This window comes from Podarcis filfolensis, assembly GCF_964270895.1.
Source record: "Podarcis filfolensis genome assembly, chromosome: 14".
In the NCBI taxonomy this organism is placed as follows: Eukaryota; Metazoa; Chordata; class Lepidosauria; order Squamata; family Lacertidae; genus Podarcis; species Podarcis filfolensis.
In genome coordinates, this window is record NC_139616.1 from 25,558,676 (window position 1) to 25,571,357 (window position 12,682).

Below are 12,682 nucleotides of genomic sequence, written 5' to 3' on the forward strand. Positions count from 1 at the left end.
AGTTGTAGTTATGATTTTATTGAGGCTTCCCACTTCGTAATTATCATTGATAAATTACCAGGTATCTATAGGAATGTCTCTCTGAGTTGATCAATTGGATTTTACATCAGTAAAGTAGGGTATCCTTTGGCATCCTGATAGTGTCTAGATGTTTTGGCCTACAACTCCCATCAGCCCCAGCCAGTACAATGATGATCACTCCATGCTGGCTGGGGCTGATGTGAGTTGCTGTCGAAAACATCTGGAGTTCATCAGGTTTGCAATGACATACCATGGTGATGTATTTGAGCCTCCAAACCAAGATGACCTGTGTTAGGCCTCTTGTTCTCATCAAGGAGTATGTCAGACTAATTTGGAATTGGGGACTCCTTGGGAGAAAAAACCTTTTATTAAACAGGAGAAACATTCTTTGGACAGCCAGAGGAAGTCTGGTTGCTCTGTCAGTCAACCCTCAGGCTTGTGGGTGCTGCTACTGAATGCTAGGTCAGTTTTAAATAAGGTCTCCCTCATCCATGACCTGTTGCTGGATGAGGAGGTCAACCTGGTTTGTATTATTGAGATCTGGGTGGGTGAGCAGGGTGGCATTGGTATCTTTCTGTTGTGCCCACCTGACTACTCAGTGTGGCAACTCAGTGCGGCATCAGAGCAGGCTTGAGGGTCAGGCAGAGGGTCCCACTATAGTCTATAGTAATTTGTTCTTTGTCTGCAGGCTCCCTGTCGACTTGAATGGATTTTCATTTTGTATTTTTATGTTATGAACTGCCCTGTGATCTTCAGATGAGGGGTGGCATGCAAATTTAATGAATGAATGAATGAATGAATGAATGAAGTCTTGTGATGGGCACTCAGGAAACATTAGGGTCTCTGTTGGTTTACTATATTAAATAATAATAATAATAATAATAATAATAATAATAATAATAATAATACCTCCCAGCCTGAGCTGACAGATGTGGTCTTGGATGTGGCATGAGGACCCCCAGGTTGTTGGTCCTGCGGAAGTCAACATTCACGATGAGGCTTCTAAGTCTGGGGTTGCTCATAACCTCATAGCTTTGCATGACAGCAGTGGGGCTGTCCCAACATGTCATCAGCCTGACACATGTCGCCAGCCACACTCTGGCAGAAAGAGGGTCATCTGAGAGGAGGATTATAGCATTAGCTGCTTGTGTGGTCAGATCACCTCCTGTTGAGTTTTAGACTTTCAGTTGCTTTCCTCATCTGCAGTGGTAGGGAGCCTATTAGAATGGTCTGCCCTTGGAGACTGATGGATCCAGTTGGTTTTCCGATGACTCTGGGGGATTTTTTGGCTGGCAGCCCTATCAAAACCTGGCTCAGTTGTGGAATGCAGCCAGCTCAAGCCACAGAACACTGTCATCATTAAGGGTCACAGTAAACAGGTGTGTAGCTCAGAGTTACTTTAATGGACCTCCCAATGGGTTGTGGCCCACTTTGGGGTGGGGTAGGGAAATGCAGTTTGGATTTATTTTACTCTGGCTTCTAAATGCATCTGGCCATCCTTGGGCACAGTTTACATTTTGAAGAATATGCGCACTCTAGGTTGGTGGTTCTCAAAGGGTCTGACACGCCATACTGGTATAGCAGGAGAGGATGGCAAGTGGCGGGAAGATTCAAGGACAATAAGTATTATATTTTGGGAATGATTCATGTTCTTATATAGCTGCATTATTTTATACTTTCTGGATGTCTCATGATCCTATTATATAGTAGTTGTGTTCTATGTTAAAAATCAAGCACTGCTAGGAGTTGTTTTTGTTTTCCAATGTATTACTTATTAAATAAAAAATTGGTGTGGCGCTAGCAGATTTTTATTCTGAAAGTGTGGCCCAGAGAAGGAAGTTTGAGAACGAATGCTCAAGGTAGAAGTCATGGGAAACAATAAACTCTTTTTAAAATAGGTGACTTGGCCAAACACAGGTTAAATGAAATGGAGTGAAGAAACACTCCTGCAAAACTGCCAGTACAGTTGTGCTTGTGAAACCTTTACTGGTCCTTCCTGAATCAAAGCTTGTATAATTAAGCAACAAAACTGCTACTCCCCAAAGGACATTTGCAGCGATGCAAATCTGAAGTGTTTCTTTTCCGATGTCTCTGTACAAAGGTAGATTAAAGTAACTGACCTACATCAGAATTCATCGGGGGAACTTTTACAGTGTAAGTCCATTGAAATGATTGGCAATTGCTGTTCAGGAAAAGTTTGTGTAGATAGTACCCCTCATTTGTATTTACTTGGATCATAGTGTGCCCATTTCTCCGGGGCAAGAAATCCTTCAGAGACACTTAAGTTCATGAGCCTAGGTGGTATTTTCTTTTAGGTTTTTCTTAGTCATACCTTTTATGAGGAAACACTTTCGGGAAAGGTAGAATTTCTCAAAATGTTCTTCCCTTCTTGGTCTGCTTATGTTGAAAGGGGAAAAAACCATTCAGTAAAAAATCCCATAGCATAAACCTTAATTTTGATTCATGGTTGGCCATTGGGTATTAATTAATTTCAATATATTAAGCTTGCTGCAACAAACTAAACAAGCAATTTATATGAAGTCTACTTTTGTGCCATTGTGCTTCTGATGATCACAGATTGCCCAAGTTTAAACCTGCACATTTATAGAAATAAGAAATACTTTCTTGGATTAGATTATCATTGAATTGTTGTGCATCAGAGAACATTTTAAGCTTGGCTTTTGTTGCCTTCAAGAAGATTAGTTTTGAACATTTTATCTTAGCATGCAGTTTGCTTCTAAAATCCACTTTCTGCAGTTGAAAGCATGCTGAAATATTTTGCCCAACAAAACCTGTGTGTTAGGATTATATCTCTCATGATAAGGGTCTACTTGTTATAGTACATCTGTGAAACTACCTTTATTTTCACTGGTGCTTGTGCATCTCTAGTAATTTGCGGAACTGTCTTCTGGACACAATACCAGGTGCTGGATTGGTACATGTGGATACAGTGGGGTTGATCTCTTAACATCTGCTTAGTGAAAACATCTGCTTAGTGAAAAATGTTATCAGGGTAGGAGGGAGGAGTTTGCTGTTTGGTAGGAATGCCTGGATCTGCAGCTGACTCTCAGTCTCTTAACTGGTTTGTGTTCTACAAATTTTGGAAACTACTTATTTTGTGATCTCAGGTTGACCAAGATGCCATCCTTGGAACAAGTTCAAACATCTTTTTTTGATGGCTCTTCACCAGTTCTAGAACTAAATTGTAGGTGGACTCCAGTGACAGGTTCCTGGCCACATTTAATGTCAGTGTTGGCTGTGGGCCTCTCAAGCCCCCTCCCAACCTAGGCCTTGGTTTGCAGTCAAGACCTCTTTTCTCCTCTCCATATCTGTGATCTGCTCCTCTTGAGCTATGTTATCATTCCATTTTGACACCTTTTATCAAACTTTAATGAAATGACCCAGGCAAACAAATTGTCATTAAACTTTCCATCACTTTGTCCCTTGGTATTGTCTTTTATAAATTGGACAGCAAATGTTGTATTGATCTCCTCGTTCTTGCAGCTGAACTTGAAATGACCCAGACGGCTGGTTGTTTATGGCCTAGAGTTGCTTTTCCTTGACACTTCCATCCACGGCATGACATCTCTTTTGTTTTTCTTTCTTTCTCGTGGAGATGAATGAACAAGACATACGGTATCGAGACATCCTCGGTCATGGCAATGGAGGAACCGTCTACAAGTGAGTGTTTGCCCCCTCCCTTTTCTTCTTTTTGCTCTCAAATTTTGGGAAAGAGAAGGCAGTGGTCCCCCCCCCTTCTCTAGGAATGTGTCATGAGGTGTCTGGCCTTTATTCTTCCTCTGTGAAGCGCTGATTGTATTTAATGTTTCTAGGAGTTGTCATAACTACCTTAGATCTTGAAAAATGGCCCCTGTTTTTATGTATCTTGTTCGGTATTGTCAGAATCCCAGGCGGATGTGGAAAGTAGCTACTGTACTCTGAAAATCCTATTTCTGGAGTGTTGTCACTCTTGCTTCTACTGAGTAAATAAACTGAGGTGGAACATCAGAACACCCCATATACAAGTGGCCTGGCATACCCATAACACTAGGCTATGGTTTGTTTAGCCTAATTATAGTTTGTTTGAACGTGTGAACCAAACCCAGCTGACTAATGATGGTTTGATTTCTGCCAAAAGAAACCATAATGTGAAGCTATGCTTTACTGTTGGATTATAAACCATGGTTTGTTTTAACAATGGTTTGGAGCCAACAGCCTTCCTTGGACATGGCTTATTTGACCCCATCTTAGATGCTTGCCAAGCTGAAAAAGCATGATGTAAGAGCAGGTGGAAAACAAATCAAGCTTTGAAGAAACTGACCATGACTTGTTTGCTCATCTGTGAAACAAGTCATATTTCGAACAAACCATGGATTAGTATTGTGAACACAGCCAGTTTATTATTTTTAGTGTTTCATATATTGTTAGACAGTAGGGTTGCAACAAGCAAAATGACAAAGTTATTTGTATAATGCAGAATCAAGCTAATGGAACTTCTTGCTATCACAAGCATAAATGGCTTTAGAACTGGATTAGATAAATACATGGAGGATAGTTCAGTTGGCAGCTAGTAACCATATGTTAAATAACCAACTTGTAGAACTCTTTGCCAATGCTTATTGTGAAGGCCAGCCCACTAGCAAGGATTATGTATATACAAAAGCTGTATTTCTGGTTACTATCCAGCCTCCATTTGGTGCATCCCAATGGTGCTGGTGGATATATACGGTCATGATGTTCTGCTTCCAACCCCCCAAGTGTCATCTTGGTCACAGTTGGTGGATGATATGCTGAGCTCAATGAATTGTTTGACCAGCCCATCTTTAGTTTCTTAACCACTGCCTAGCTTGACACTGGAGGTACTTGTACCTCATCAAATGTATGCTTTTTTTGCCCATTAGGGTGGATTTCTGTGATTTCCTTAACCACTGTGTGGTGATTACAGTTGCCTTTTGAGAAATTGGCCACCTTTTTCAACATGTGCATATGGTGCTCATAGTTGCCAGAAAAGTTTGCTAATGGTGGAGTTGCCACCTCTTGAATTTGATGATCAGTGAATCATCTAATCAACGTAAGATGCAGCTGCCTCTCCTGTTATTATCTGGATGCATAAGAACATTTGGTAAACCTGGTGTAGCTATACAGTTTGGGGGTAGTTTAATCCTTTTGATGAGCTGTCCAGTTCTAATTGAGTAACAGCTCCAGGGCACCTCTCAGATAAGAGGCTAAGGATTTGGATTTGGATTTTCCACTTTCTCAAAATTCAATCCTTTTGCCTAAAACTAATTTGGTCTGATTGAAAATCTAGCCCTTCTAGATAGGTTTGCCCCCTTGAGCTTTGCTTACCTTGGCACATCTTAATACAAACCCCTGGGTGTGGGTGATAGGCGAGAGAGGCCAGTCAATCACCCTCTGCTCAGATATAGGTAGTCCCATCTGTACTGGCATTCTCTTGAAGACACACCTGTTTTCACAGGCAATCCCTTGATCTGAGTGTTCTGTTCTAATGGCTTTGTTGTTTAATTGGGATTTTCTGTGTATTTTAATCATTGTTGTTAATGTTTTAATGTTTATGTCGCTTCTTTTATACTACTGAAAATTGCTTATAAGCCTATATTGGCATTAAGTGGTATATAAATTTATAAATATTAATAATAATAACAGCAGGTAGAAGCTGAAAGATGTGCAGTGGACAAAGCCTATTTCAGAACTGGGAGGTTATTCTGTGGTTACTCATACAACCTGAAAGTGAGAGATGCATTCACCTCATCACCCCAGTTGCACCTGTTCAGCACCAACTAGCTTGGAAAGTTAATGCATGTTTTATGTTTACAGCTCCCTTGATACTCTCTCCCACTTTTATGTGTGTTTGTCGCCCCTCTTTTTAAAAAATCCCCTAAAAGAAACCTTGTGCAGTGAACTCCCTTAGCCAGCTGCCTGCAGAAGCTGCCTACGGAAACCCTTATTAATTTTAAGGATTACAATAGCAAGGGGGTGCTTTATTTGACAGGAAAGTCTTTATCTCCTACATAGTGCAAAAGTTTAAGTCCCATAATGCAAGCATTCACACTTAATAGTCTGCAGTAGTGTATGAAAAATACCCCACAAGGAATTAAAATAAAACTTCATAAGGAAAGCCTTGAGGGAATGATAAAGATTTTTTCCAGGAAGAACTGTTTTCCATGTACAAAACACATGTTTTTGTTTTCTTAGAAGACATTACTGTATAAGTTTTTTTGTTTTTAAAGAGAATTTTAAAACCACAACATGCTTTTAAATAGATTTCTGTTTACTATGCTGTCATGGAAAAATATTACATTGTTAACTTGGTTTAATTCCAGCAGCCTATCTGCAACCTCTCTCTCTTTGAATTTAAGTTGGAGCTGACACGTTATGTGGCATATGTTATACTGCCACCCAAGTCAGCATTGCTATGTTAATATCTCTCCCCTTAATACAACCTTGCCAAGCTGGTGCCCACCAGGTGTTTTGGTCTCCTCTTTGGTGATCACTCGTAGCCGAGTAAGATTGTCTTCCATAAACACAGTTTTAACAATGAATCCGTAAGTGACTGTGGAGGCCAGTTCTGGACCCACACGTCCTTCCACAGTGGGGACGTTGGTTCCTGGGTGGGAGTTGATCACTGTGTGGATTTGCCAAGCGTGCCTTCCTCTTAGCATGTTTCTCCCTTGCGTTCTGAGTTTGAGTGTCTTAAAAGTCCATGACACCTTTGGTAAAGGCTGTTCTCCAACTGGAGCTCTCGCAGGCCAGTGTTTCCCAGTTGTCGGTGTTTATACTACATTTTTTTTAGATTTGTCTTGAGACATTCTTTAAACCTCTTTTATTGACCACCAGCATTATGCTTTCCATTTTTAAGTTCGGAATAGAGTAGTTGCTCTGGAAGACAATAATCAGGCATCCGCACAACATGACCAGTCCAACGAAGTTGGTGTTGAAGAATCATTGCTTCAACACTGGTTATCTTTGCTTCATCCAATACACTGATATTAGTTCACCCATCTTCCCAAGTGATGTGTAAGATTTTTCGGAGACACCGTTGATGGAATCTTTTGAGAAGTTGGAGATGGCTTTTGTGCATGGTCCATGTTTCACAAGCATGCAGTAAAGTTGGTAGTACAATAGCTTTGTAAACAAGCATCTTGTTTACATCTTGTTTTGGTCTACAGCTCCCATCAGTCAGCAGAGCCGTATGATGCTTGGGCTTATGTGCTGTGGCGGCTGGGGCTGATGGGAGTTGTAATCCAGAACATAATGGAGGGCACAGGGCTGGCAAACTGTTACAGCACTTAAAACCAGCAACCTCTGTCCCATACCTTTGACTGATGTGGTTAGTGATGTTATGGGGAAGGCAGGAGAATGCTGTTTACAGAGGCACTTCCTGTCCTATGTAACATGTGGAGCAGCCTTTATATGAACAGCTTTCTTGGCCTATTTAATACAGTATGTTCATTGGTGATCATTATCTATAAAAGTTCATGGCACAACAAACCATTTGAGACTATGTAAGGTTTATCAGAACGGTCGTTAGCTGTGGAAGTTTATTTTGAAATATTTCCTGGGATTGAATGGAAGACTCAATAGGGGGTCAATTATATCCTGTGTTTGATTGTATTGCCTTTATTTTATTGGATTTCTTAGCTGCTTTTTAATCAGGTCCCTGGGCAAGTTACAGTAATTTTAAAATATAATATAACAAATAAGATTGAGACAATTTTTGAATTGGAAGGTTAGGGTGGGTGGGTTATACGTGTGTATCACACACACTGGGGGGGTGTGTGTCAAAGGCCAGGTTAAAGAAGTACATCTTCAACATATGGCAATAGTTATGCAATGAAGATGCTGGAACAGCTCTGTGGGGAGGGAATTCCACAGCTTAGGGGCTGCCATAGAGAATGCCCTCTTCAAGCCACCATTACCTGAACTATATAGGCATTGCAGCTATCAAGAGGGCCCTCTCTGCCAAACATAACACCCAGGATCTGTAGGGAAGGAGGTACTCTCTCATATATTTAGAGTCTAAGTCATTTAGAGTTTTAAACACTAATGTGAGCACCTTGAATTGTGTTACAGCAGAAGCCAAGCTGAAATTACCCCATTTGAAAGTTTACAGGTGGTTGAATTCTCTCTGGCTATAGGTAGCAGCCACACATATTGCCTTGGAGGCAATTGATGATCATTTTGTCAAATAAAATGAATTACAAATGCTTCTGCTGCTACATTTTATATTTTCTGGCTTCCAGCTTTCCACACTCTCTGCATGTTTCTGAAATGTGTGCACCTTATATTGATTTGTAACTGAAGAACAAAAGCATGTGTGTGTGTGTGTGTCTTCCTAAAACCCTTCACTGAGTCATAGCCATTATGGCAATGAAATATTACTCGCATTTCACAAACAAGAAGGAACGTTTCAGGTCGCTGAGCAGAAGCATTCAGTTTCTGTTTCCAGGTGAACTAACTATTATTGAAATAGTTTATGGAGATTGAGATATTGATCACTTTCATGCTAACCGTGGCTTAAGGGAAGAGTGAGAGAAGGGAGGGGGGTTGTGTTCTTTAGAAGACACCATTTCACTGGAGTGTGTGTATATGTGCCTATGTGTTTGGGGTTTTTACTGCCTCTGTGGGTTTATTGCTTGAAGAGAAGGGTATCTTTGCTTTATTTTTATGACAATATAATTATACTTTAGAAATGCACTTGATTACTCTGTGCAGCAAAATTGTTCCAGTGCATTGCCTAGGCCAATACTGCTATACAAACAACTTTTCAGTCAATTGAGTTGGGTTAAAAAAAAAAAATCAATACTTTTATAGCAATATTTCTAGAGAGAACTTGCTGAATCCAATTTTTTGTCCGTCTGTTTGTTTGTTTAAAGAAAAGGTGGTTTATAGCTCTTAGCTTTCTGTTATGTTTATTTCCACCCAGTTTAATAACTTAGGAATGGTGAGCACTTTGAGCTTGGCACCTGGAATTTAAGCACCCCTGGATTTTTATGCTGTTCTGGTAGCTCAGTACAAAACTGCTCAGGCTATGAAGTGTGTTTCAGCATATGGCCAGTTTGTCTGAATGTTCCTTGAGTGTTCCATTCAAGCAGTGAAGCAGCTACCACTCAACACCTCCTAGCTTGCCCTGCACCTCAGAGCACTGCTTGACACTAGGCCAATGTCCTCCATCCATGCCCCAGCCATTTTATTTAATAGAATTTACTAGACATTGTTTGTTTGTTTGTTTGTTTGTTTGTTTGCTTGCTTGCTTGCTTGTTTGTTTGTTTGCCACCCATCTGACTGGGTTACTCCAGCCACTCTGGGTAGCTTCCATTAAAGTAAAACACAGTATGTAATAAGTATCTCCTTCCATGCTCACAACAGCTAGTGACACCCCCAAACCTATTAAATCCTTATACATTGTGAACTGGATCTGATTTACGTTCAGTTGTTTCCAGTATTCAGTCTAGCGTAGTTATATGCTGTAGACTTATTAACTCTATCTAATTTAAACTAGATATTTTTGTGTGTGTTATCCCACAAATATTTGCCAAAAAGCAAGTATGATAGAGTATATAGGCTGTTGTGTATATATTGGAAAATATTTGTATACTGTAGCATCTAGGGTATTTACTTAAATTGCTTTTCTGAAAAATAATTCACTAGAAAGGCCAAGTGGCACTGAAAGTGGGTTTGCCTCCTGCCACATTTTTTAACTCAGTTGCTGGTTTACAGAGCTCTGAGAAATCACTTTTTCTTTTTCTTTTTTGCAAAATTGCTTCCTCATTTCCAGTGAAATATGTTAACAATGTGATTTATAGTACAGCGCACACTTTCTAACATTTGTGGCTGAGCAGAAACAGCACTGAATTATTTAGACAAAAACACCTTATTAGTATCATATAAAACTGTGTCACTGGTAAATAACACATAATATTTCTCACTTGAATTGCATCATCTAAACTTTTGCAAGATCTTCCACATGTTTATCCATGTCTGCTCATTCTGGCTTTAAGAGCTTGGTTTAGATTTATGAAGAGCCTATTAGATCAGTTCCATCTAGTCCAGCTTTCCTTTTCCAGAATCAGCCAACCAGATGTCTCTGGGAACCTCATAAGTAGGGCAGGAAGGGGCATGAGCATAGCCAAGTAAAACAATAGAAATACTTAAGTAACTGACTAATCATGTCAGTTCTGGACCCTCTGACAAAAATCCTGACTACGCCCATGGGAAGGGGTCAGTCCTCCCCAGCCATATGCTTCCCTTGTAGATATACTGCAAGGGTGGAGAACCTTTTTCAGCCTGAGGGCCACACTTCTTTCTAGGGCCACATGCCAGTGGCTACAGGCAAAAGTTGGTGGAATAATGGATGTAAATTTTCTGTCTGGCAGAAGCACTCAGTGAAGGTGCATAGCAGGACTGGTGAGGGGGGTGGCCTAGAAGAGGTGGTGTAGCTAGGGAGAATACTGCGGACCAGATAGAGAGGCTTGAGGGGCCACATTTGGCCCCAGGGTCTGAGGTTCTCCACCCCTGGTATGCTGCCTCTGAACATGAAGATCCCATTTAGCTAATCATGACCAGGAATAACCTCTTCACAAGCCTATGCTTGGTACAGGGAAGGAAAAGTCCTCATGGACTGTCCCTTGCTGAAGATGCTAAAAATGCTTTCTAAGAGCAGAAAGCAGGGCCCTTCTCTGTGTCCCACTTAGAGTGGAAGCACATTTGAATGGGATGGGAGAGAAAGGAGAGGGACATCTTAGTGGCTGCACCAAGACTATGTGACACTTGCCCCCATGAATATCACTTAGCCAACTTCCTTGCTATTTTTCATCAGTCATTAAAGACTGGCAGACTTTCATTGTATGTGGCAGATAAGGTGTTTTTGTTTGGTTTTAACTGCTGCTCCTCTCTCCTTGGTTGACTGTCTTTTATGCTGTTAATTAAAGTGTCATTTTAAACATTGATTTTGTACCAGAAGTGTGAGATATAAATATTATTAGAGATTTTTATGTATATAACCAGCACAAGATTGATGCTGCCCATAAGTTAGGTGAGTTGGAAAACGGATTAGGCAGATTGGTCTTGGTCTATCAATAACTATCTAAATAGATAGCCATGCTATCTAAATAGAGACACCATGTTCAAGGGCAGTACAGTGGTACCTCGGGTTACATACGCTTCAGGTTACATACGCTTCAGGTTACAGACTCCCCTAACCCAGAAATAGTACCTCGTGTTAAGAACTTTGCTTCAGGATGAGAACAGAAATCATGTGGCGGCGGCGTGGCAGCAGCGGGAGGCCCCATTAGCTAAAGTGGTGCTTCAGGTTAAGAACAGTTTCAGGTTAAGAACGGACCTCCAGAACGAATTAAGTACGTAACCAGAGGTACCACTGTATAGCTGTCAGATCACAGGGAAAGGCCATTGCCTTCATATTTGGCTTGTGAGCTGCCCAGAGGAGCCCAGATAGATCAGAGAAGGTTGAGCTTAGTTGCACCTTTCTGGTCTGATATGATTGTGCTGTTTTGTTTTTAAGTGGACTTAAAAAAATCTAGTGCACAAGAGGTCTGTTTTTTTGGGGGGGGGGGGAATCTTTCACACACGGAAACATCAGCCTCCTGTTTTCCACAGGGTTTTGTATCCTCTTCCTCCTCGTCTGTTTTTACCCTCTTGCATTCATCTAACGATTGCTTTAACTATATCTGGGCTACCACCCCACCAAATTCCTGTGGACAATCGTTACAGGTTAACCAAGACTGACCGGTGATTGCAGTTCACTTGTTTCCATTGACCCCAGCCGTTGGCTGCCTGGCTCATAAAATCTGTTATGCACAAAAGTGCATAAAATGAAGATGAAGTGCCTCCTCCCAGCCTTGACAAAAACCGTTCCTTCTGCTGAACTGGCGCTGCAATGAAAGTAAATAAATGAATGGACAGCAATCACAGCCTAGTTGATGAAACTGTTCAATTAAAGCACAGACATTTACATGGTGTAATTTCCCTAAATTGCCAATGAGCCCCTTTAGACACAACCAGTGTTCAAATTGATTTCAGCATTGATTTTGGCTGAAGCTGATAAATTTCTGCTTGTTAGTTAAAGTAATTTTGCAGAAGACTTTGTACTGCAGTATTGAAGTGTTCATTTAGCTGATGGTTAAAAGAGGAGTTATTTACCGAGGGCTGCACTGTTGTTCTGAGATGGAGCAATTCCCCAATCATCTTTTACTTTTACTTTTAATTTTTAAAGCTTCAGTATCCCAATCAATAGGTGACTGAAACTGATTAAAACTTATCCAACCAGCTGCCTATGGCAGTTTAATTAGAAACTGGTTGATTCTTAAATTAAACTTGTTTTTTTTACACTGTGTACTCATCCTCCTGAATTTTCAGCAAAAAGTTAAGTTGTTCTTGATTAAAAATAAGTCAGGTATTTTTTGGTAAGGAACAACAGAAGCCTGTTGTTTATTAGGAGATGGGATCTAACATGGTTAGCTCAGTGAGGGTTAGTTCAAGCTTGTTCAAGCTGTACAGAGAGCATGGATTGGCATGTTGGCTGTCTTTCTGCATAAAAGCAAACAGGAGTATAGTTAGTTTCTATTTCTTCTTCAGCAGGCCATTTTTTTTTAGGATTCCACCTAGCTGTCAGTCACATACAACC

At 40.7% G+C, this 12,682-nt stretch overlaps 1 protein-coding gene across 8 annotated transcripts in view; it reads left to right on the top strand.

Annotated features, from left to right (window-relative positions):
• Nucleotides 1-12,682, top strand: part of MAP2K5 (mitogen-activated protein kinase kinase 5) — a 933,658-nt gene that overhangs the window by 23,339 nt on the left and 897,637 nt on the right. For all 8 annotated transcript variants that reach the window (XR_014541671.1, XR_014541672.1, XR_014541673.1 and 5 more), the window contains exon 8: nt 3,638-3,702. Coding sequence is in view for 4 of the 8 variants with exons in the window: in XM_083586768.1 (XP_083442894.1) it covers nt 3,638-3,702 (65 nt within the window). In the remaining 4 variants the exon portion in view is untranslated. The remainder of the gene's footprint in view (nt 1-3,637; nt 3,703-12,682) is intronic.